At 33.1% G+C, this 26,093-nt stretch overlaps 2 protein-coding genes across 7 annotated transcripts in view; both read right to left on the bottom strand.

The window, feature by feature from the left end:
* Positions 1–49: 49 nt before the first annotated feature.
* On the bottom strand, positions 50–16,359 carry LOC108685018 (dystrobrevin beta). 6 transcript variants are annotated; one of them, XM_018189622.1, is made up of 17 exons: positions 15,944–16,359; positions 10,993–11,157; positions 10,243–10,459; positions 9,469–9,551; positions 8,845–8,996; positions 8,661–8,769; positions 8,419–8,585; positions 8,213–8,340; positions 8,024–8,122; positions 7,843–7,924; positions 7,593–7,631; positions 7,395–7,513; positions 6,644–6,809; positions 6,130–6,455; positions 4,551–4,696; positions 1,294–1,410; positions 50–691 (listed from the first exon to the last, which is right to left on the bottom strand). In XM_018189622.1, the coding sequence occupies exons 2-17, from the start codon at positions 11,150–11,152 to the stop codon at positions 432–434; spliced, it is 2,370 nt and encodes a 789-aa protein (XP_018045111.1). In that variant the 5' UTR covers positions 11,153–11,157; positions 15,944–16,359; the 3' UTR covers positions 50–431. The 6 variants fall into 6 exon arrangements, with proteins under 6 accessions (XP_018045111.1, XP_018045114.1, XP_018045113.1 ...); XM_018189625.1 differs by having other exon boundaries at positions 1,294–1,353; XM_018189624.1 differs by having other exon boundaries at positions 7,401–7,513.
* A 1,866-nt stretch (positions 16,360–18,225) lies between these two features.
* Positions 18,226–26,093, bottom strand: part of LOC108685010 (collagen alpha-1(I) chain-like) — an 11,746-nt gene continuing 3,878 nt past the window's right edge. The window contains exons 8-19 of the mRNA XM_018189608.1: positions 24,753–24,869; positions 24,512–24,680; positions 21,545–21,820; positions 21,272–21,450; positions 21,004–21,174; positions 20,678–20,872; positions 20,503–20,542; positions 19,976–20,077; positions 19,499–19,600; positions 18,904–19,071; positions 18,683–18,751; positions 18,226–18,341 (exon numbers count right to left, since the gene is read on the bottom strand). Coding sequence (XP_018045097.1) covers positions 18,226–18,341; positions 18,683–18,751; positions 18,904–19,071; positions 19,499–19,600; positions 19,976–20,077; positions 20,503–20,542; positions 20,678–20,872; positions 21,004–21,174; positions 21,272–21,450; positions 21,545–21,820; positions 24,512–24,680; positions 24,753–24,869 — 1,704 coding nt within the window. The remainder of the gene's footprint in view (positions 18,342–18,682; positions 18,752–18,903; positions 19,072–19,498; positions 19,601–19,975; positions 20,078–20,502; positions 20,543–20,677; positions 20,873–21,003; positions 21,175–21,271; positions 21,451–21,544; positions 21,821–24,511; positions 24,681–24,752; positions 24,870–26,093) is intronic.

Raw genomic sequence — 26,093 nt, 5'->3', positions numbered from 1 at the left:
TATATATATATATATATATACATATATATATGTATATGTATATGTGTGTATATTTAACAAACTCTTATTACAAATTGCAAATAAACAGAGTAGCAAAATCATTGTATGCTCGCGATACAAATGCCATTCTAAAAATGAATAACGGTTGGTACTTGGTTTCGTATACATGAAAATCTTCATGACTTTCGTATAATTCGTTCGTCGATTTTTGCATCGTCTTTCGACTACAAGTACCGCCTTACAAAATGCATAGATTTTCGAAAAATCGCACAACATCCAATTCTCCCTAAGATTATATTGTATACTAATGTCAAAGTATTAGTCCACAGTGTGTATGTGTATGTATGTGTATTCAATCGCTCACTTTTCTTCACTGTATTCCTTAACTTATATTTTCTCCTAACATCTGTAATATTTCTTGTTGGATCAGTTTATCGATTGACCCATCTCTTCACCGCTTCCGCCCAATTGGCTTCATCTTCATCTTCTTTCTCACCGTCCGCCTCTTCTCTCTCGCCTCTCTCCTGCTCCTGTTCGCTGGACAACGTAGCCGATGGTGTTTGCGGTATGCTGTTACGAGATCTCAATTCTGCCAAAAAGTCATTCTCTTGCTGATAACGTCGTTGCAGTTCCTCTCGCCAGGAATTTCCACCGCCGCTACTATCATCGCCATCCTCGCCAGCTTCAAAGTCTATAAGTAGACGCGACTAGTTTCAAAATTCAGTCGCACAAAAATACTGAGATTATTATATTTGTTACTTTCAGCTCAAACGATAAAAGATAAAGTAGCATATCTATATTCGCTGAATTTAATTCCATTTCTCTTTCTCATTGTCTTCCCAAGTAGATCTCTCAACTTCGAAGGTTTATGTAGTATATTATCTGGTATTTGAACATATATAGACTTATAACTATAGACGAATAAGAATAATCATTTATGAAGATATACGACAAAAATCCGTAGGATAACTTATCTTAATATTATCGTCAGAAGTATACATCGTAGTTGTGTGCGTGATGCTTATGAAGATGAAAGAAATGTAGAGATATATTATTAAATATGATACGAGTATATATATATATATATATTGTATGTACAAATATGTACAGTTTGATTTTTGCAAAATTAATGTTGAAAGTACCAAAGAAAAAATTAAACCGAAATATTAATATGAAACTCGTAGATTAGCGCTTGAAAAATTTAAGGATTGCTTCAATTAGAAGAGCAACATTGCGAAGATCTAAAGTGCAAACGGAAGTAAAATTAATGAAAGTCGATGTAGAAATACTTACCTAACGGTTTTCTGATGTTCATTAGTCCCGAGTTGTGAGAATGGTCCTCCTGGTCTGAGTCTGCAAGCCACCAGGACACATTCACGGGGGGTGCATCACACACATTCCACAACACGTCTAAAGTGTCATTTGTATATTGTATATAGTATAATGGAATGTCTATTCGTCGCGATCAAATTCAATTAAGAAGGTATACATACAGTTTGTATAATAAGAGCGTGATATAATTAAAAAATTGCTTTTTATAATAAAATGAAAAAAATTACATATATATTATTTAATTAATTACGTTTTTATAATATTTTAAGCTATTTAGTCGTTGTTGATAATTGGAATCTCCTGCATACTTTTTACTTGACACATTATATTCTCAAGGTAAAGATCTACATATCAAATGAACTTATCCAATTAATTGTTTCATCGTTTATATCTTTTTTCACGAAGCTTTAATTTTATTTTCACACGTTATTTTCTCAATCGAATTCATTTTGGCCACTTTCATTTAATATTTCGATGTTATTTTCTTCTTTCCATCAGATGCAAAAACGACTTCGATGTTTCGATCATCCAAAATATCCAAGGAGATAAAGTGTTAAATCCTTGTTTTGAAGCAGTCCTATTTTTACTAGCTATAATAATTCGTTGGAGAAGTCTATTAATTAGAACATGGGACTAAACTGAGTCGATAGATTTTTTTTTTAATTATTTGCACGTAAAGGAATACAAATAAAGAAATTCAAATGCTTTCATCAAGAATATCAATATTTTTTTCCTTCAATCTCGAAGGTTGATAGAAATTATGTCTATTCATCCTTTTTCGTATGTTCCAATAGATCATAATTGACAGTTTTTGTTTCTTCAAACTGCTTGAATCACTTACTTATATTTTGACTTATTATGTATTTCGTAGTTGATTCTCGTGATATTTATAGTCCATTTAGATTCCAAGGATTTCACTTAATTATTCGACTTTCTGATGTAATGAACAGTCGATCAGGCTCTTGTTAAACAGACTGTATATGTCCTTATCCATATAGAAATATTTTTTTATAGTTTCTATTATCGTCTCTACTTTTAATTATCTTTTTATAGTGTACAGCTTTCTTAAACTTAGGTAATTTTGAATTTCTAATTTTTTGTTTTACACTTATATCAAATTATGAGTTCATTAGTTTAATAAATAATCCGAATCTCGAACTTTTCTTAACATTAATGTGTATTTGGAATTTCTTGGAATTGCGAATTAGATTGTTGTTGTCATCTGTGATCTTGCATGTAATGTAGTCCGTGTGCTATTCCACTAGGCTAATATTAACTAACTCTATTCTAGAAAGAAAATAAATGAAATCGTAGAAACGGCAACAGGCAAATATACAGACTATTTTCCAACCGTTCAGACTAATTTTAGCATTTACACTCACTGACAGAAATAATGAGGAAGGTATGCATACGGTTATTTGGAGACGACAATTTGTGGCCTTCACTTATATAAACTTTTCTCATTACTTTGTTCAGTAAATGTTAAGTTGTCGAACGTTTTAGAAATAAACTGTATAAAGAAAATATACATAGTATCCCAAGGTTACTGCACTTTTTCTTGATCATAAGATATTGAAATATAAAATGAAATTTACAATCGTTAAAAACTTTTTAAAAAAATAATATTTTAAATATGATTAAAATTGAAGTTTAAATGTGCAAGTAAATGACGAAATTCTCTATTAATAGTTTTTAATCAAATTTAAGTAAGAAAAAATATTTTGTATCTCATTAAAATGACGTAACTGCTGGAAGAAAGTGTAATAATTTTTAATAAGGAATCGTATGTATATTTCGATATTTATATGTTCTGGCTTGAAAGAGCTATATTTTCGTATATAATCATTATATTATTAAAAATTTGCATAAAAATTATATATAATGTAAAATATTGTGATATTAGAATCACTTATCTCAATATTTTATTTGATTGGATTGATAGGATTCACATCAATCCAATCATTATTTACTTTCCTGCAACGAATATATTATTGCACTTACGCGATTTTCCAGATATAAACGTATATACATAAAGATGCATTCAAGTTCAATTCAAGTATATCCAATGAAATATATCTCATGTATAGATAGCATTTGTATAAATCATTTTACAAATCGACTATGAATATCAAGACTAAAAACAGATGAAGAGTCGCATCTTTTTCATGCTATATGATCCTTTGATAATATGAGAATTCGAATATAAATAAATGCGACGTGGCATGCCTGTACATTCAACTCAAATGCGATGATTGAAAATATTTCAGAGATAAATGTTAGTACACAGTACTATATACGTATGATACATATACGTATGATGTGCGAGAAATTAACATACCATTTAGAAAAATTGAAAATATATCTGTTTTATTATTTTATACGTTTAGAATGAAGATGAAGAAGAAATTTCTCATAAAATGGCATGAAACACGCAACTAATTAATATATATACATCTGTGTATATAGTGTAGTGATAGTGAGAATAATGGTACATGTAGCAGGAGCAAAAATAGTTGCAATAGTAATGAAACAGTGTAATATTAATAAACATGATTTTGTTATAAAATGCTACGATAATATAGTAAATGCAGATCAGTTTATCTATTGCTCACCTCGCCTTCGAGACAATCAACAATTTGACATATTTATGGCACCACTGATAATAAAATCGTAATCCGTATTACTAACATGCCATCAGCTAAAAAACACGGCGATAGAGATGCTAACATACTTCGTAGCTAAAAGCTTGCAATATCAAATTGATCTGTACAACTCACGACGAGGCGCTATATTGCCTTTTAAAAATTACCTTCAATTCTGTTTGTGTGATAGTAATACCTATATTCTGCGAAATTCATGTACCAACTATGTATTGAGTATAACTATATCACTATATCACGAAAAATATGCTCAGCGGTATCGTGTAATTATACTATTTAAAACTATAAGCAGAATTGGACGTAGCTTTGTCAAGCGAATTTTCGTTAGCATTATATTTGATAATAATTTTAGAAATTCTAAAATATCTTATGTATTATTCAATTATAACATGTATATATTTTTTCATTCCAATTATTTTTCTAACACATTCAAATATATTCTCAATTGAAGAATATTTTTTAAAGTCAATTTCTGCTTTTTCAATGCATCCACGTCCAATTTATCAATTGTTATTATTGATACTAATTGATTTTATAGCGCATTATTATTCAACATACCTGAATTTAATTCCCTCACAAGCGTTGACATGGCATTAGTAACGCTGTCGGCAGCTACCAGTAAGTCGTTTCTTAAGGATCGGCCCAAACTATTATTGGCACTGCTGGAACCGCTCCCTGGTAAGCTGTTTGTCCTGAACGCAGACCTGACATCGAAAATCTCTATTTTCTTGGCGCGAAGCAATTTCCAAATAAAAGTTGTTTAAACAAAAATTGCAGCATGCAATTTTTATTGCACAAGCATTATTCAATTTGCTTAACGTAATTTTTACACATACAGTTCGCTATAGTTACTCGCGACCAAGGCATATAAGCGTCTACAAAGTTTTAAATTAAAATTAGCAACTCATCGATTATAACAATATACACATGCACGATTTCAGAAAGCTACGATATTTATTGGTATCTAATATACTGTAATCTAACAAAAATATATCAATATGGCAAAGTTGTGAACGCATCGCAAATGCTTCGTTTCCGATCTATTAAGGTATTTGCCGCGTTTGACTGGTACAATACTTGCAGGACGATAATATTTACATATCGCAGCGCTTGCATAATAAATACGAAATAACAATGTTTTAAAGGTGGATGGTGTTTTTGCACACAAGCTTAGAGCAGAAAAAAAGGATCGGATGGGTAACTTATACGCGTCAATTTTACATCCAACGCATCAATACTTTCCTTACAGGATAATTGCTTTTGTACTGTACATAAAAATGATACATTTAAGATGACTAATAATGATAGCAAACTAAAAGAGGATATTCATATATAAGAAACTTACATCTCGAACCTAATAAAACTTAAAAGAAATTATTCAAACAGGGTTAAAAGCGACATGACATGGGATACAAATATATCTACTATATATATTTATAAGATATAAATCTGACGATTTAACATTTTATGAGGTACTTTCACTTATTTCGCGCTAGTACCACATTGTTCTTAATACTAGCTTAATTAGAAATCGCTCATATTCGCATGCAGGAGAATTTAGGACTTCTTTAGCTAATTGTGAAGTAATCCGTATACTGTGCAATAATATCTCTATGCCAATTGCTACAATAATGTTGACAGGAAAAATTAATTTTTTAATGAACACATGATCGAGGTACAGGTATTTTGTCTAATAAGTGATGAACCTGCTTTTTGAGCGTTTTTCAAAGTTGATTTACAATACAAGTCAATTATTCAATCAATATTAATTAGTAATTTGATTAAATTCAATGTGACGTGTGACATAAAATTACTATTTTTAATTTTTTGATATTTTATTGCGAATATTGATTGATATATAATTAATGTTTATTTAATTGCAATCTAAATATATACCTATATTATTAGAATGTATTTTATGTACATGGAATGTACATAGATTTCTAAAGTTCGCTTGAAATATCTAAGTGAACAAATTGCTCTATGTAATATATTATTCTATATATATTATATAAATTACGTGTACAATTATGTATCACGCATATTTTGTTTATAATTTTCTGTCTTTGCTTCGCTCTTTTTGCGCTGTAGAAGGTCCTTTCGTTTATATATTCTCTCTTTGTGCATGCTTGCCTACCTTACATCGCCGCCAACACACGACAAGCTATCTGGAATGGGGTTCTGTATCGTGCCGAGCATAGCGTTGCCTTGCACGTTAGCCACTGTTGTTGTCGGTATGGGATTTTGATAGCTCTGAGACATTTGTTGCGACATTTGCTGCTGCTGTATTTGCTGATGTTGCTGCTGTTGCTGTTGCTGCTGTTGTTGTTGAGGTGTAGACAAAGGCCCGCCCGGAGTCGGTGGTGCTGATCTGCTGCTCGGTATTGCACCAGGTGGCAAAGGCGGTGACTTCGTACTTCGTGGCGAACTGTTTGGTGTTGATCGTGGAGATGCCTGATGATTCTATCGAGGTAGATAACATTGTGTTACTAATTACGTTCTTGTTTACGCGAAACTATAGCATCCCTCTTTTTTAAACTTCCACACTTCATCAGTTCACCTTCTAGTTTCATCTTTAAAGACAGAGAATTGGAACCCATTTAACTTTTACCGTTTAAAGAAGCAGTTTTGTAAAATGTTCGTGAAAGTACCTTTAGCATTTTCATTAAACCTTCCAGCTGCACCATTAATTGTCTTCTGGAATCTTGCAAGGTCGCTAGATGCGTTTCTAGTTCGTCCTTTCGCTGCCTCAAAGCTCGCAATTCTGACATTAGCGCCGGATTTTCTAAACCCGCGGCTTCTATCTCTTGTTGCCTTCTGTAGCGAGAATAAACAATTTCTTGAGAAATTGTTAAATACGATTTAGCACAAGGAAGTGGAATGTCACACATATTTCAATTATTAAAATATAATAATATTCCACTTCCAATCATTTACTTTATAAGCGTTGTGATGTGTGATTAATGTAGTATATGAATGTATTAATATATGAATTCAATCCAATGAATATATAAGTCAATTTGAAAGAGATCAAGAATACTCGATGTTAATGAATTCATTTAAACGTGAATTTTACTGTTACGTTCATTTCTATCAAAGAGATTAGTAGATTATCTTCAATTTTGGTTTATACTTTATCTTTTATCTTCTAGTTCTAAAAATCAGAAAAAGATAAAAATTAAATTAAACCGAGATCAAAGTTAATCTATATTGATAGAAATGGATATTAATGGTAATATATAAATATGTATCGTTTCTCTCTGTTCCGTTGTGCAGGCTATGCAACCAAGGTAACACAAAGCGAAACAGAACGTTCTGAACATGCGTGACCCTAGGATGGGTTAACAGGATGAAATCGAGGTTTAGGTTTGATATAAAGGAATATAAACGACACAGGTATACCTTAACCTTGCTATCTCGCGCATTATCTCCTTGTTCTTCGCTTCCAATTGCGATATAAGTTCACGTTGCGCCCGCGACGCATCTAACGATGCCAGGTTTACGTCCGACGGTGCACGACCCTATCATCAGAAATATTGTCGCGAATGAAACGATCCGCAATGTAAATTTTTATTGATAATCTAAACAATGTTTACTTACTGCTTGATCTGCCTGGGACATTCTGGATGCGGTACGAGGCTGTTAAAACGAGGCAGTTATAAAATTAATATTAGTGCCAGAGAATGGCCACGATAATAGAAAACAGAACAATTTAATTGGCTTTCACGGCTTTTGCAAATTTAACGGATTAAGATAGTAGCAAGAGCATTCGCGCTTTTAACATTAAGCAAATTATAACGCGTGATGTAAATAGTAAGCGTAAAATGTATGTAAATTTTAATGGACTTACCACAGTCCTAGCTTCTTGTGCCAACCTTTGTGCATATCGTGCTATTAATTTATGTTCATCGTCCAGTCTTGAACTGTCCATACTGGACGATATACAAAAGGAATAAGTAAAGCATGGCGTCTGCGCGCAAATGGCAAAGGCAAATAAATTGTGCATAAATTAGAATTTCGTTCGAGCTTACCTTCTCAGAGTCGAACGACTATCCACCGATCCTGAATCAAAGGGAGCCATAAACCCTGGATCTGGAAAACCGTTGTGAGATGGTAAAGGTGACGGTGGGCTGGAACGTAGTGAATTTATTTAGATTATAAAATAATTCTGAGATATAATGAGCGATTGTAATGTTATACGAAATGATAAAGATACTAACACTATGTGCGACAGATCTAGCGTTTTCTCAGGTTGTTCCGGGAATCGTGGTAGACTGTTCTTTCCCTTCTCAGGAACACATCTGAAACTCTTTCGCAGAGAGTGACCAATCTGTTTGCTTGGTGATTTCTATCAACAAAAATTCATCATTGAAAATTGAATAATGCAAGAAATGTTTCGAAACATATAAATAACGGAAATACGTACAAAGCTGCTATACTCCCTCGTTTCATGATCATTATTGTGCGTTCCTGAAACTTTACCACGCCAGAAACAGTCTTGACATAACTGATACGAATGGCACTTTTGACATCTGTAGCGGAACCCAGTGAAGTTTTCTTTGTGACAAGCGTCGCACATAATAGGATGAGCAACTGCAAACAAGAAGAATGACGCAAAATCTCATCCACCGATCGATTTTATTGGTCGCTAATTTCTCGCGCAATTACCTGTTTCTACGGTCGCCATTCTGTGATACAACGGCAACCAAATTAAGCAGTGTGGTCCAGGATCTGACATAAGCGTATCCAAGAAGTCGTTTACGGTGACTTTAGAGTTCTGCCATATATAAAGCATTATCTGTTTAGTCTAGCAATGTATTAGAGCAGCTGCACATATACGTATAATGCGTACCGCAGGAAAAATAGAGTTAGCAAGACCATCGGAATATCCAAATGACGGGGATTCGTAGACTGCCGCGGTTAAAGCTAGAACTTCTTTCAGATAATCGGCGAACCTCCAGTGTATCATATGTCCATTGCTATCAGATATTTGTGAGTATATATCTATTTATAGAATAAACGTCGTTAATGAACTTAGCTTTATGGATCAACAAATGAATTGTCCTTCACCAATTTTAATGATTTGGATATTGTAGAGCATCAAAAAATATTATTTATTTTTTTATTTGTTTATTATTTGTATATTCAAGGTTTAGAAGTTGAAACAATTCAAAAGTAACGGATTTTTTTCATTTTCAATGAATATTTTCAAAAGAGATAAAAAAAATGTTTTTATATAAAAGTTTTATAGTATTTTATATTCTCAATAATGATGTAGTTTTTTACGTTTTTCGAAAATGGTAAATTTTTTAATTCACTCTCACTCACAAGGAATTGTTTCGATCCCTAAACCTTCACATAAACAGATAATGAAAATATGGATGTTTAATATTTTTTTATGCTCTACAACAAAGCTGAAAATCAATGAGAGACAGTTCTAACAATTCCTTTGTAAGAGAATGAAGAAACTACTTACATCGAAATTTATCCATGAGCTTTCCCGCGCATAATGTTGCCAGGGCTACCTTCACTGAGAACACGGATATTTTATTGTTCTCTCTGTAAGAAAAATCACACAGTTTAATTGGGTGATAATCGTATCAAATAAAAACCTACATATATAAATATATAATCATCTATTTTTTTAATCATGTACTTTCAAGTGATTTATTATGTGCGTTTTACGGCGTCACGTACCCACGTAATAAATCACTATAGAAGCAATATTGGAAATAAATGATTAAAAAAGCAGATAGATTAATATTTTTCGACCTCCCCTGATTTATTGTCATTAGAGTTCGAGCGAAACTTTTTGCTGAAACATCCGGCTATATGTCAATTTCAACCGAAACCGAAACCAAAATTAAAAAATAAGCATCCTATAAAGGTCATAAATATGCCCATATATTTATTGCTCATATATATACTTTTTCTTCTTAAATATCATAATTTATTAAAACAATAATTAAATTTTGACCGAAAACGAAAACTGAAATTTCGGTTTTATCAATTTTGGAACAAAGAATGTAAGTACTTCTTCTTCATAAATTTAATTTAACCATAATTTAATTATTGAAATAATTAATTTTCAGTCATAATTAAGTTTCAGTCAGGTTCTAATTATCACTATATCTGTGTCACAAACATTATTATCAATAGCTGAAAATAGAAACTGAAAAATGTTAAAATTCAGAAAAGTCTCTGTGCATAATCATTTAAAAAACGACATTATTTATCTTATCAAACGTACCCGCTGGTATAAGCAGCCAGCAGCCAGTTCATCAACAATGCCGTAGTAGCGTCAACTTTGGACTGCTGCGATACTGGTACTCTCTTGTTCAGCGCATGAAACAGGGAAGACAGTAGTGTTTCGAGTCTGGATACTCCTAAGGTGCTCGATGGTTCCAGCGTGTTCAGACCGTTCTCTCGAAATGCTTCAATCACGTTCCATATATCAACGTTGTGTACTGCATAAAATCATACATGCGTTATTAAAAAGGTATATACCTTGACATTTACCTTCATACAACATTAATTAACGCAAGCCTGAGCGCCACGTTCTCTTTAAATTCCGATGCTGACATCAAAATACTGTTAATTATCATTAGCGTAGTCATATAAATGTGAGAAAATTAGCATTTCTTAGTTAATCTCCTAGTCGTGACTTAAAGATCTTTGCCCTATATTAATCATCATAAAGGCATGATAGAAGTAGAGATTATGAGTATTTTAACAAGGTCACTGATCTAGTTTTTATAAATTGTTTAGTTTAATAACCAGAGCATATTTATAATTTCTATTTTTTTATAATTATTATTAATTTCTATATTAATTAAACTAATATAATAAAATTATTGTTGTAATAATTAATTTTTGTATTAATACTACATTAATATAGTAATAATCAGTATTATTCAATTTTTTTTATTTTTTCATTTGGATAGTGTGTTTTACTTCTAAACAATCTGTACACAAGTAATGTTAAAATGAGCATACTCACGATGCACTTTCTTCTGTATAAATCTCAGCTTGCAGGCGGTGCGGTACGATGCAAATCGTATGGTGTCAAAATTCTGCTGTCGCATCTCCTGTAGAAGCTGCAGACGGCTCGTCTCGCCGCTGCTTCCGTTTCCCGATCCACCCGCACCTTCCTCTGCCATTTTCACTGCGAAAAACGAACGGATGATGCGTCTCCTCACTGAATCTTCTTGCGCGCTTCTTCGCGATCGCTTATAGTTGTTTCATAATGAGCGGTACGATTCTGCGCTTAAGCCTGACATACACTGCGTTGTTTCTTTTTTTTTTTCTTATTATAGCGGTAAATTTATGCACGGCATAAAAGATCGGTGAGTACGCGTAAAGCGAAGGTCGTTGAAGTGATTAATCGTAGATTCATTAGATGACAAAGAATTACCTCGTGCACTATATTAACGAATATTCCGCAGCAACTATATGCGTTACGACAGCGCAGCGTCACAACACGAATTTTATTATATTTCAAATAAATAGCGCATGAGATATCACTGTGCATTTCGTACCAAAAATAGTGACAGCTTCTGTTAAAATGAATTTTTTAGTAATGCCATAAGAGTATCAACAGAATAATTTATTAAGGCTGCGACATCATTTAACATTGCTTCATTATATTCTTTATTAGTTCTCTCTAGTTCGAAGTAATACATTCCGTCGCGAATTGATAGAACACTTAGTATAACGCATGTAGATACGCAATTGGCGGAGCTGTTCTTAATTCATAGCTCATATAAGATGCGTCACGCTGCGTCGTGATGAGGAGGACGAGATTGTTCATCATAGGCCTAATGACTGGAAAGAGCTAATTAGAAATGATTAGAGAGTACACGCTATGTATTTGTCTTAGGGGAATACCATGTTACTAACATACAAGCGTTTTCTGCATATGAATCTACAATTGCGTAAAAATATTTTTAATTAATAATTTGAATTGATAATCAACATTATATAATTTAAGTGATCATTTAAATTATTTCTTCGCAAATTATTTCTTACTTCGAATGTTCAGATAATCTGATCTTTTGTTTCTTTTTTTTTTGATATTTAAAAATTGAAATATTTTTGAAAGAAAGGTAAGACGGCTAATTACATACACAATTATTTACACTATCTTGATAATATTTATTATTAAGTTGATTAAATTAAATTGAAAATGAAGTATTTGAATTTTGCTCGTTCATGAGAGATAATTTGAACGGTGAAAGGTTAATATTAGCTCTCATAACAAATTTTTCATTTTAGAGGATATACAGACTAATATTTTCGGAAAAAGAATTAATTCAAGGCTATTCAACCGTGATGATATAATCCGTTTTACGTAAACCATTGACCTGGTTAGGAAACGCCAATATCCCGAGATGCAATTGATTTAAAACCGATCGTTCGTTTGCTCGAGGATTATTTTTTTTTTTTCTTTGGTGAACAAACTTCGGTGCTTCTCACGTTATTTTCATTGCGTTCAAATCAATGTGCCAAATTTTGCGATGTAATAATTTATTTGTGTCGCAATCGTAATTGAGAGATAATTTAAGACGTTAATTTTAGGACACAAATTTGTTATGCATAAAATTCATTTTTAATTTATGTATGATTCATGTCAGGATTCAAGATAGAATTCAATTAATAATTTCATGGGTCATGTAATATGACAAATACTTAAAGAATCAGAATATACATGCATATGAAATATTTAAATACATGTCAGAATAAATGATTCATAAAATTTAATAAGAAATAATTTCTTTCCCTTAATCTCGGTGTGAAAAAATTTTCCAAATATCTTGGATATTATAATATTTATAAAAATAATAATGCATTATTAAAATTTGTTTTTCAAGGAATCTGGAAAAACAAATGTTTATCTATTTTTCTTTTCGGAGTGTAAATAGAATGCTATCTTAAAATTGATACAAACCATATTTTTTAAAACCTTTGGAGTGGATCTTTAAAGAATAAAAATTGAATTAGTCTTAAAAAAGAATGATTCAATTTTCAATCCTTAAGAGTGAGATTTCACTCTTTTAAATAAGATTCACTTTAAAAGTTTTAAATAAGTTAAATTTAATAAGAAATAATTCCTTTCCCTTAATCTCGATGTGAAAAAATTTTCCAAACATCTTGGATATTATTTATAAAAATAATAATGCATTATTAAAATGTTTGTTTTTCAAGGGATCTGAAAAAACAAATGTTTATCTATTTTTCTTTTCGGAGTAATGTCGAGCATCGCATCATTTAGTTTCAACAAATAAATTGAGATAGCAAACCGGAATAGACGGATTCAAGAAGCAATGAGAGAATAATCGGCTGATAGCTTCGGCGAAATGAGGGAACTAAACGCGAATGCCTAAGTTTGAATCAATACGATAAGTGGGCCAGGTGGGGGGGAACGTAAGATCGGCCGAAGAAACGAGGGAACGACCGGGAAAGGAACGCCGGGCGGTCGCGGGCGCGTTTGAAGGAACGCGCGAAACGGAGCAACCGGGAGGCGCGGCCAACTTCAGCGCGTTGAGAAAATCTCTTCAGTACGAGCGAAGATTAGAGCTGCGCCGTTGAAACGATGAGAATCAAAAACGACGCAAACATGTTGGCTTCTACGGATGGTACGTGATGCGCTTTTATACATTTTCATATGATTCACGTTCATCACGTACGATCGTCTAGCTTCTTATCGAGCTTCAAAGAACGATATTGCTTATACTACGAAAGGTTTACATTCCTGCTACATTTTTTCTCTCTTTCTGTAAATCTCTAACATATATATATATATACATATATATATACATACACGATTTCGAATTGAACTTTATAGTTTGTCTAGACATAATCAATTATTTTTTACTTGATTTATTTTATTTATTATATTACTGGAAAATATACATATAACATAACGCGCGGCAATAAGCGAAAGCAACAAGCTCCGATACGTTTGAGCGGGGAATATTGTAAACTACGCGCTTGCGCGCGGCCTGGAAGAGACCTCCTCCGAGATTTTCTTCGGGACGATTTTTGAGCGATTAAACTCCGATTAATCTTAATTAATTTGATCGACAATAGCTCGAAGCGACATTTTCAACCATGTTAATTGTTGTCCCTCTGATCTTTTATATCCAACGTGCAATTAACAAAAATTATAATTCTACCGTCACAAAATATTAGAACAAAATATTATTACTGATTAAGTTAAATTGCTGATTAGTAATAATAATAATTTTATTGAATAAAATTATTAGAAAGAAAATAAAAATAATATGTAAAAAAAGAAAAGAAACAAAACACAGTGCAATTAATTGAGAGGAAGATTGTCCTTTATTGAATATAAAGTTATTATATTATTAAGCATGCAAATAAACAAATATGCTGAATAAATTAATAGAAATTTGATTGCCTCTAAAATAGCAGAATGATCCTCTTTTGATTAATTGCGCTGTGTTTTGTTTCTTTTATATTTTCTTTGTATTTAATTGCTGCTTTTATTTCTTTTTTTATACGTTTTTAAAAAGATTTGTCCTAGAACGTTAATAAATGCTTTATGTATCTATATCTTAGAGTATAAAAATATTTTTTAATTAACGCAAGCGCGTGGTTTGCGTTAATTAAAATTCAGCACAGAATCAATGACACACGAGACGTTATTAACAAATACCATGATATTCTCCCGTTTCGAAGCGTTTCTCGCTTCGTCGCGTCCGGCGTCAACAGTGACAATCTATTTCTTTTTAATTGTATTTTATATTCTATAGAATATAGTCGATTAGATACGCGCTTTATTTCCCCGATCAATCTCAAAGACGGATAGCACGTTAATAAATGATGTCACCGCAGTTACCTATCAATAATTCAGCACCTATCAGTATCAACTGTATCAAGCTGTCACTTAACGCGGTCTCGTTTCGAATTCACGATCGAGAGCGTACGGATTTGCTGCAGGAGCTCGAAATAAACGACAAAATATTGACGTTTTATTTCGAACGCAGAATTTGTTTTGGCACTTAATCGGATTATATTATAGTTAACAATAGAGATCTTATAACAGGCCACGAACGATTTGTTAAAATTCTATGAGAAAGATATGCTCGTATTTATAATCAGATATTTAAGCAAGTTTATCTTTAGATGCTCTGCAGTCAATAAAATAATTCTTAGAGCATCTGAAGATAAATTTAAAGAAGTCTTAAATACATATAAAGCCTGACTATGAACATATAAGGCAATAATTTTTTTCCTATATACATTATCTTATTTTAACTTATACTGTTTCACTCTATAACTTTAAAACAATTTTATAGAAATTGAAGCTCAAGAGATAAATCTATAACTTTAATTAAGATATAGAGTGAGATGGTATAAGTAGAGTGAGATATATAAATATAAGAAGAAATTATATATACCTTTCTCATAGAATTTTAACAAATTTCGTTGGTGGTCAGATTCTGATATAGGGACTCTAATCAAAAACAATTAGGTATCAATATTTGAAATAATTGATATTCGGAACATTAAGTAGAATCTGTCTCCAGTAGATGATATAATTTTAATCATCATGAAGTCAATCTTACCAATTTATAAAACACAAGGTATAATCTTATCAATTTATAAAATATTTTAATATTCCATTATCATTTATTATAACAATCAAATTAAGTAATTAATCATCTCCAATCCTAGATCGGATTATGAATTAAATCGTTTCATTTTATGCTTTTTTCTCGTATTCGAAAAGAAGTACCTAAAAAAAATTTGTTAGGTATAAATTTAAGAGGAATAATAACGACAGATTAGAGAGAGAGAGAGAGAGAGAGAGAGAGAGAGAGAGAGAGAAAATGAAAAGAACGTTTCTGAGGACAGCTTCTGCAGGCACCTAACCTGTTCTACCGGTCGGTTTACCTATCTATCTACCTGCCTGTCTGCCGACTTACCTGAGGCGCTCTCTGCGCGCGTATCTTCGGCGAGAAAAAAAGGATACCGACGGGGGCGTGGAGTCGTCGACGCCGTGCCCGTGGAAGGCCTCTCTCGCCTCTGCTCTTATCGCCTCGTCATTAAATCGCGGAAAATAGGCCAGAAGCTCGGGTGAAACGGCGGTCGTCGATGTCCAAGAGTGGCTGTCCTCGCCGGACGACCATTCACGGGAGCGTTTTTAACAAAACGCGTGAACGTCCGTCTCGCTTCGCGACGGTCGATATACGCTCGTACACGCGAGGAAGAACCGCGGTGATCGTCGAGTGTGCGAGCTATGGATCACGGTAATATATACGGGACGGGACGCGGATTTTGCCCGGAGGCCGGGACGTCACGGTAAACAAGCCCACCACACAAATCCCGATCCGACGCACGTCGCAGCCATCACTGACCGTCGCTGATCTTCTCCGCCGGTGGCGCCTGATCGCCGACCTGAACGGTTGAATGGGAGAGAACGGGGAAATCGGACCGCGGCGACGCGCGCGATGGATTCGAAATTAATCCGGGCGATCATCCATGGACGTCGCGTTGACTTTGACTGCTTTTAGTATTTCATTATTCAATGGGAATACTAAAAATCTAGTTCACAATTTCATTTTTGTTGTTCACAGAATGTTAAACAAGAATAAAAAAAATACTCGGAGGCACTCGGTATTTTTGAATGCGTCCTTGTATATATATATATATATATATTCGTTGCAAAGTACTGAAAATGTGTAGTATACATAACGCGCATTAAAAATCTTTCAGCAAAGTTTTCAGTATTGGCAGTCTATTTCAGAACGCGGCCTTTAATAAGTAACAAACATAGAACGACTACACTTCGACTTGTGTTACCAAATGAAAATCATCAAATCACCCACTATTTCTATTCTATATATGTGGAATAAATGTAGATTAATTTTAGTTCAACTTATTCTTCATCTTTTTTTAATTTTTGGACCCAGTTTCAACAACTCACGGTTAACTCTTGCCCGAGATTCAACTTATTCATTATCTCTTTTTCAATGCTAAAAATGGAAGAAATAAGAAACAAGTTGAATCTTAATTAAGCGTTAACTGAATTATGAAACTGGGCCTTAAAACTAGTAAAAGATGAAGAATTTGTTGAATCGAGATTAAAATTAAACTACATTATAGAAATGCGCCTATGTCATCTGTGACTACGCTTACACAGACACCCTTAGGGCCTCTTTTAGGACCAACATCGAATAACGCTAATCGATGTTAAGATTAACTCAATCATCACAACGTGAGAATTAAATTGCCAACGTGAGAAACACAGCAGAGGAAGAAAGAGGAGACATTATGGTACCTCAAACTGCTGTTGGCACTTCTGCGAGTTATTGTCAATTGATTTAACTAGAAGTTGGTAAAAGAAGCCCTTAGGCAAGTTTAATAACATTCGTAATTAGAAACTAATCACAACAGTCATTTCATTCTTCAGAGTAATAACTGTGACTGGTCAGTTTCATAACTACGGATGTTATTAAACCTGATTAAGAATGTTCGTAGTCTTTTGCTAAAAAGACTACGAACAGCATTCAAAATGTTAAGGATTTCGCAGTTTAATTTTCTATATTTATATTGCACTATAGCACATCTTGACATCTTTATGTCAATTTGTGCACTACATATCATACCATACTATTGAGTATGTTCGAATTCACTATTAGAAATTAGTTTGAATTGACGACTTGAACTGGGATGGATGTGCTTTGACTTCGGCTCAAATGTTTTACATCATTTTTATAAATTTTTTAAGTATTTGTGATGAAACCGACCGAGAGTTTCCCACACTTATCTTGCCTTCGCAATTTGTTTCTGATTTCGCATTTCTGTTTGTTTGCGATTACCTTTTGGAAGATTGAAAAAGGAAAGATCTTTCTATTACTAAATTTACCTTCATCGGAGAAGACATGAGCCAATGAAAGAGAAGAAGCTATTAAAAGTTTAACGAGAAAAGTAACGATTTAATAACGTATCGAGAAGCTGTCATATCGAAAAGCAAGCTTTATTAATTAAATAATACATTTTATACGAAATAACTAAATTGTAATTTAGAAATACTAGAAATACTTTTGCATGGCAGTGATTTATAAGAGATTTACAGGCAGTGTTAATTCGGCATTGAGTGAATTATAAAGACAAAAATATATACCTTGAATAATGATTTTAAAAAATAATTTTTCCGCAGTACTCTTTCCGCTATATATATGTAGAAGTTAGTTCTTACAACTGATTAAGGACCTTTCTCGTTGCCACGATTGTGCAAGTAATTGCTGCTTGGATAATTACAGAATTCGCAATATCCGGGTGGTCCTTGCGCTCCTGGTGATCCTCTCGCGCCAGGAATACCTTAACATGTAGAATTGAAATAACGTCTTGCATTTAAAGTGATTACAAATATTACAATGCCGAAATATGTATAATATTGCAGAGATTTTTTAGTTATATTCTATAAATTATTTTGAAAAAAGTATCTCGTTATTTATAATTCTTTTAAGTAAGTGAAAATCGATCGAAAATATTCAATATAAATAATCGAAGATACACATTCGATGAATATCTAATAACATTTTTGCTTGAATTGGAAATTGTAAGATTCGCTCAAAAATGTTAAATTTAGAAAATCAAGACCATTGATCGAATATAGCCTTCTTTGCTTATTTGTTAATCTTTTTTGTTAACTTTTTTACCTGGTCTACCTGGTTCACCTCTGTCTCCCTGTCTTCCGGGTAAACCGACGCCGTCATTGCCAGAAGGCCCTGTCATAAAATGCAGTATACGATTACTGTATTATTGTCTCAAAGTCTATATAATTTTATCACTAACTATATTAATTTCAATTAATAATTAATATTAATTTAATTTACTAATTATAAGCAAATAATTTTTTATTCATGTAATGTAATTTAACCTGGTAAACCTGTTAGACCAGGCGGTCCTTCTAAGCCGATTCCCTCAGAACCTTTATCCCCCTTTTCTCCACGTTCGCCAGGTAGCCCCTGTGGACCGATAGGACCCTGCGAACCAGGTAAACCGACGAATCCACGATCTCCCGGCAAACCTGGCGGACCTGGATCGCCTAAATGAAAATAAAATTAATTAATAAAAAAAATATCGCAATCGTGCAAACAGCGAAAAATATATTCATAAAAAATATATTCATAAATGCACCATGCATTTCCAATTTTCATTTCCATTTGTTTTTTTGATAAGATTTCCATTACTTGAAGAAGAACAAATATAAAAATAAAAAAAACTGAAAATATATAATCAAATATAGAGAATGAACTTTTTTTATTAATGATGGTACATAAAGCATGTGCTTGAATTAGAAAAAGATATATTCGCTTTAATACATTAAAAAAGCGTTATGTTCAATGATGAGAAGCTAACGCAGTTACTCAACTAATCTAATTTTCGCATGCGCACGACAAAAGTGTCCATTAGTCCAAACAGGTCATTTCCCAGACATTTCAGAGAATTGCTACATTCCGAGCGATAGATACCTGGAATGCCCCGCTTTCCGGCTCGACCGGGACGGCCGTGTCGAGCCGGTCCCGGTAATCCGGGTAGCCCTCGTAGACCCTCTGTTAGTTCTTTCAGTCTCTCTGTGACACATGCCAATATATCATTATTGTTATGGGCGTAACCGCGATGAATCCAGGACATTGATATCCTGAACCGTTAAATGCCACGTATATCATGATGAATCATTCGTCATTCTTTATGCTATAACTCTAAGGACGCGAGAGGTGATGCCGATGATACTTGAAGCGTTTAAATGGCGATGTTACTACACTCTGTTGTTGCTTGCCAAATATCTTCTCTTGAGTTAGGGATTCCATTCTATATGTCCAAGATTCTTCTATAAATTAATAAGAAGAAAACATAGTAGCAGATGATTTCGAATGCGATGAATTTGTTGTACCGAGCAACAAGAAGAAAAGCGCAATGGATTGATGATTTTGACTCGGAGGATGTACCTGGGCGACCTTGAGGTCCAGGAGATCCAGGACGGCCCGGACGGCCTCGACCGGGCGGGCCAGGTAGGCCTTGTATTAACGCTGCCATTTCGGTCATCTTTTCTGTATGTATATAGGTAATAATAAGAAAAAAGACTATATCATAATTCGGAACATATTCCTGATGATATTGCGCGTTGTCCATTCATGCGCGGCTTCTTATTAAAATACAGCTGTTGTCCAAAATTTTAATCAAAGTTAATCAAGTTTAAGTGACTTAACTAATTTAATTACTTCACAACAAAAAGGGAGGGAGTCGATAAATAGAGGATCACTTAAATCTCAACGAGCTTTTATGTTTAGAAATAATCTGCAATAAAAATCACCTCTCAGGACAGTAGCGCAAATATCGCGAATTTCTGCCTCGTTTATACTACGTCCCGGCAGACCTTGAAGTCCAGGTAATCCCGTTTGACCTCTATTCCCGGGGGGACCTTGCAATCCAGGTGCTCCGTCCTTACCAGATATTCCAGGTAGACCTATCTGACCTTCTGATCCTCGTTCTCCAGGAGTTCCCCTTTCACCTGGCTTAATTGTTTATTTGGATCGTTTACTTTACGACTTATTTATTCATATAATTTTAATTTATATAATTTAATTTACATAATTTATATATAATTTGATCAAATTTTGATTTTTCTTTTTATCAAACAAGATGCTTACTATGCCTGGAGGACCTGGTGGACCTCTAGGTCCCTCGAGACCAGGACTACCAATATTATCAAAACTGCTGTTCGCAGCTGGAAGACCAGGAGGACCTGGAGGTCCTGATGGTCCTATTGGTCCCGAAGGGCCAGGTAGGCCGGATTTTCCTTCTAAGCCTGGTACACCTGGTGCGCCTGGTAAACCCATTGAGCCCTAAATATAAATTAATCGATATGATATTTATTATTCTGAAATTATATGGGTTAATTACATGTTCATTAATTCGAAACATAAAATTGACAAACTGTTTAATGTTGTAATATCCATTTCATTTATTCTCTTACCGAATTCCCTGGTAACCCACGAGGTCCGGCAAGACCTTGTTCACCTTTTTGTCCTTTGTTACCCTTTTGACCTGGTTTCCCATTGAATCCTGATGGCCCTGGTTTTCCTGCGAGCCCATCTAAACCTCGAGGTCCTGGAGACCCCGGTTCTCCATGTGGCCCTGGAAGTCCCTTATTACGTGCAACAATGAATATTACGAAAAGTATTATTTTAACTAATAATAATATAAATATATAATATAAATATAAATCTGAAGTAATAAAATACCTGTGGTCCTGGTAATCCTGGATATCCATCTTTTCCTGGATTTCCAAATGGTCCTGAAGGACCCATTGGTCCAATTTCTCCTTTTTCACCTGGGAGACCATCATCACCAGGAGGCCCAATAGGTCCCTCGGGACCAGGTAATCCTGATATGACGTTATTATCCGTCAATCCTGATGTGCCTTAAAAGATAAATAAACATTTCAGGTTCATTATAAACGTAAAAAGAATTATCATTAGTATATTTGTTTAATTTTTAGTTAATAAATTTCGAACCTTCTCGACCACGTTCCCCGATATTGCCCTTTGGACCTATTTGACCAGGCGGTCCTGGCAATCCTGGCAGTCCTGGTGGGCCTGATGGTCCTGGCGGTCCTATTATACCACGAGGATTTTGTCCTAGAATACTAGACGTGTTCGTATATATAGTGTTGCCTTTTGGTCCAGGAGGTCCCGGAAGACCAGGAGGTCCCGGAAGACCAGGAAGACCTGATGCACCGTCCCGACCGCGGGATCCATCTAATCCCGGATGTCCTCTGTCTCCAGGTTCACCTAAAATTGTTAAATTTGATAATGGTCTAATACATTTTTATATGGTATTTCTCTAGATAGCACAAAGTGTCAAAAATAAAAAAATGTTTTAAATATGTATTTCAAAAATTTTAGGTACATTTTACAACATACAATGCATTTTAATTTTAAAAAATATCATATTTTTCAGTTACTTCTATCTCCACTTTTTATTTCAAAACATTTTATAATTTTTATAGGGACAAAAAGTTTAACTTTTTTAATTAAAACTTTCAAATTTTTTGTTGATCCTAAAGTTATCTGTATTATCTATTAAACTATATAATTTTTGTATAACAATTACTTTTTTCTTCTTTTATTGATTTGAAAATCCTTTTCCAGGATTATAATATGATTATATACGCATTAATACGTATCTGTGAGGTAGAGTTTATATAAGCTGAGAACGACAAAAAAGTTTCGAAATTGATCTTCTTTATTATTTCTTAATCCAATATGGCGCTCCATCCAGTTGTCACATCCAGTCACGTCGTGATAACTAGTGATATATTTGCTTTATATAAAAGTTATGCGATGTTTATTTACGAAATAGTAGTCCACAGGTTAGTAATTTGAACAAAGAAATAACGTGGAGTTCTTAAAATTGGATTACGTCTAATTAAAAGTTGTTATACAAAAATTTACGTGTATATAATAATACGTGTGAAATGAATGTAATAGTATGTAATGATTTGTCAATGATACATAAATTTGTGTGTAAGTTTACAATATGAATCGTCTTTAAGATCTCTATATTTTAACATATTCGAGAGGAGACACTATTAATATTATAAATATTAATATAAATATAAATATTGTCATTCGTTATTATGCGTAATCGTAATCTCTCGGAATAAAGTATAAAATTTGCTTCCATTATCATCTTTTATTATGGACAAATGCATGAAGATTCGAATACATGGGTAATATGTATAGAGAGATATATATATATATATACATTTATAATTATTCCTTAAAAATATTACTTCATAAATTAACTTATATTATCATGTATGTCCTAATTTACACCGAGCACTTGATACACGTACTAATTAATAACTTTCTATTAAATTATAATATCTTAATTTTGACAATACATTTAAAGAATGGCGAGAAGAATGGTGTATTAAGCTGGAGTACAATACATCTAAATAATTAATTAAATAGTCATGTATATATGTATACATTTACTCGCATCGCCGAACTCAACTAATTTAATAGAAAAAGTACTCTTTAAAGCATTCAAGTTTTATTGAGAACATTTTTTTATCTCTTATAGTTTCGACGATATTTGCTTTAATTGAAAGAAACAAACTGATTTTTTTCTAAGAGTTATTCATCTCTTAAAAGTGCGTACAAACACATATAAAAAAATATGTGTTCCTTGTTTTCATATACGAAACAATATAAAAGTTCATCAAAATCGAAGAGATCAAGTCACATCCAGGCCTACTTCATATAGATGTGCAAGTTGTGCACCGCAAAAGCGCAAACAAGAGAGGCGCCAAAAGAGATGCCATTTTCAAAATTAATTCGCCAATATTAACATCAATTATCTTGACGAAAATAAAAATCGGAAAATCGAACGTAAGTCAAATGTAAAAGTGACAGAGATAAACAAAAATTCTAGAAAATGTAAAGACACAGCAGAATGTAAAAGAAGTGTTTTAAGAGAGAAATACCTCTTTTATGTTTTGTTCCTATTTATGCCTTCGCTTATGTTTCTGTCACTTTCCCCTTACATTTGATTTATGCTTTGCTCCAATTTTTGCTAAAACTTACTTTTGTCAGACTTACTTTTGTTTAATTTGATACTTTATTTTATTTTATTTTTTTCGTGTTATCTGAATCATTTTCTCAGATGCTCATAAGAACATTCTTTGAAAAAAAGATCTAACAAAGGCTGCCAAAATGACTTTCGCACAAGAGCGAGTCTGAATACATTCGTTCCTTTCCTTGGTAATTGTGTTCTTTGAAATTAACTTTGTAATTTCATTCTTCTTCTGAGTCAATTATCTAAATATTTAATAATAAATAATAAAATTTCTTTTCTCTATTGCGCAAGTAATTTTGAATTATTTATAAATAAGCGAATATTAGCACAGATTGCGATAAATTGATTTACAATGACTGCGAATGAACGCATCTGGGTCAACGATACGTAGAATATCATGCGTCGCGCGTCGTTTAAATCGTTTAATAGTCGTTATTTGAATCATGACTTTTTATAATGTGCAGTGTTAATAAAAAGACTATAAACACGAGATACAGCCGAGTCGAATATTTGAACTAACAAATTAATATTGAAGCAAATCGCTGCCTCATCTCGTTATGATAAATCTATGAAAAATGGATCGAACAAGATTAACATAAGTATTATTCACGTTTCTATATAAAAAAATATTCATGGTTAAAATCAAGAAATTATTCATTCTGGCATGAGTGAGATTTAGACGGTAAATTGATTTAGACGTTGCAGTGACAACAAGTACATTAATCGAGCACCCATTCTGTAATATTCTCTCACTCTATCGTCGACAGAATAACCCAATTATACATCTCGACGCGATTTCTGCCGAGATCGAATTACATTGTCAGTGTTCCATGAGTGGATTTAATCTATCTTAATTAAGTAGTTTATCTGATATTTCCTTTCTAAGAAACGTATTGTACCTTTTTCACCCGGCTGTCCTTGAATGCCATTGTCTCCTTGTTCACCTTTGGCTCCTTTTTCTCCCTTATATTCTGGAAATCTATGCAAAAAATCACTCGCATTCCCTAGCGGACCTGGAAACCCTCGAGAACCCTGATCTCCTTTCAGACCCGGAAATCCCATATCGCCCTATTAGAGGATTTTTTTCATAAATAAATTTTCACGTGTTATCATATTCAATTTAAAAGCATTAGTACTTACTCTTTCACCCTTTCGGCCTGGTGATCCTGGTAAGCCCGGTGGTCCTGCGGGTCCTATCGATCCTTTAGAACCTTGAAATCCTGGAAAACCTCTAGCACCAATGTTACCTGGAGCTCCCTGATAAGATACATTTCTTATATTCCTTCCCTTGCATTCTTAGTGCCTACGTTTTGTAAAGGTAAAAAATGATTTTAGTTACGATAGAGGCTTATCCAGGAACTTTTTAATGTGCATTGACAATGAAAAGTATATCGTAATAGTCTTTATAATTGCATGGTAAAATAATTATGGTCAGGAGCATCATTTTCAGTTATTATTGCTATAATGTTATATGTATAGTAACAATAACTTTATAAGTATAGTTATAACATTTTATAGTATAATTTATATGTAAATATGATTTATATGTAAGATAATTCATACAATTAGTTAAATGAATATAATATTATGATCGTTATGATCATAATTCCATGTTCTAGATTACTATTTATATGGTTAAAACAATTATAAATTTATGATCGTCCCAAAAAATGACTATAAATTATAATTAAATTATGATTATTCTAACCACTTTATTTTAACCACTTTTTTCTCTCAACGTGGAGACCATTGGCGGATTTGTATTTTGAATTATCAAGTTTCTCTATATGCCAACAACCAAAAACACAAGAAAAAGGAAAATTTCAACAGTTTCCATATCTTTTCGTTCTTATTTTTCGTTCTTAATTTACGCGTGTGAAAATTTTTTTCGCTTACGACGCGACGGGCGGAAAATAAAAGCCGCAGTATAAACTTTTGCATAACGCGATGTCTATAATAGAGCAGTAAGTCTTAAGCCGTAAAAATCTAGGAATTTTCTAAATTAAAAAATATTTTTGGAATATCAAAATTGTAATTAAGTATTTCAGAAATATTAGAACAGGGTAATTCATTAAAATCCGGACAAATTTCAATTTAAATTTTCCGCTATATTGTGCCTCCGCTAAAGGTTGTTGTTGGCGTCCGAGAAAGCCTGATGCTTCTAGTAAACAATCATATTTCTCAAAATGATGTTGAAACTAAGTGCGGAATATAATCGAAGAGCCGCGATTATCAAAGATCTTCGCGCTGAGCGCTCAACAACGGAACTAATTCGGTTCTTTGGATATCATTCAATCGAGATCAATCATTTATAACATTTCTATGACGAATATATATAACATTTTGCTATAAACATTTTTAAGAAAGAAGTTATGATTTCCATGGCTCTCATCGTGGATTCACCTCTGAGTTAAGAATATTTTTATGCTGAATGGTTTTTTATAGTTATATAATGATTTTAGTAGTAATTTTATGATGAAT

This window comes from Atta colombica, unplaced genomic scaffold (assembly GCF_001594045.1).
Source record: "Atta colombica isolate Treedump-2 unplaced genomic scaffold, Acol1.0 scaffold142, whole genome shotgun sequence".
Classification (NCBI taxonomy): Eukaryota; Metazoa; Arthropoda; class Insecta; order Hymenoptera; family Formicidae; genus Atta; species Atta colombica.
This window is presented reverse-complemented; position numbering and strand designations above follow the sequence as displayed.

Excerpts from the sequence above, each read along its gene's own strand:
- LOC108685018 (XM_018189622.1), bottom strand. The coding sequence starts at position 11,152 with ATGGCAGAGGAAGGTGCGGGTGGATCGGGAAACGGAAGCAGCGGCGAG. Across the intron at positions 7,925-8,023 it reads AGTCGTTCGACTCTGAGAAG|TATGGACAGTTCAAGACTGG; the intron begins GTAAGCTCGAAC and ends TATATCGTCCAG. Across the intron at positions 1,411-4,550 it reads TGTGAGGGAATTAAATTCAG|ACGTGTTGTGGAATGTGTGT; the intron begins GTATGTTGAATA and ends ATGACACTTTAG.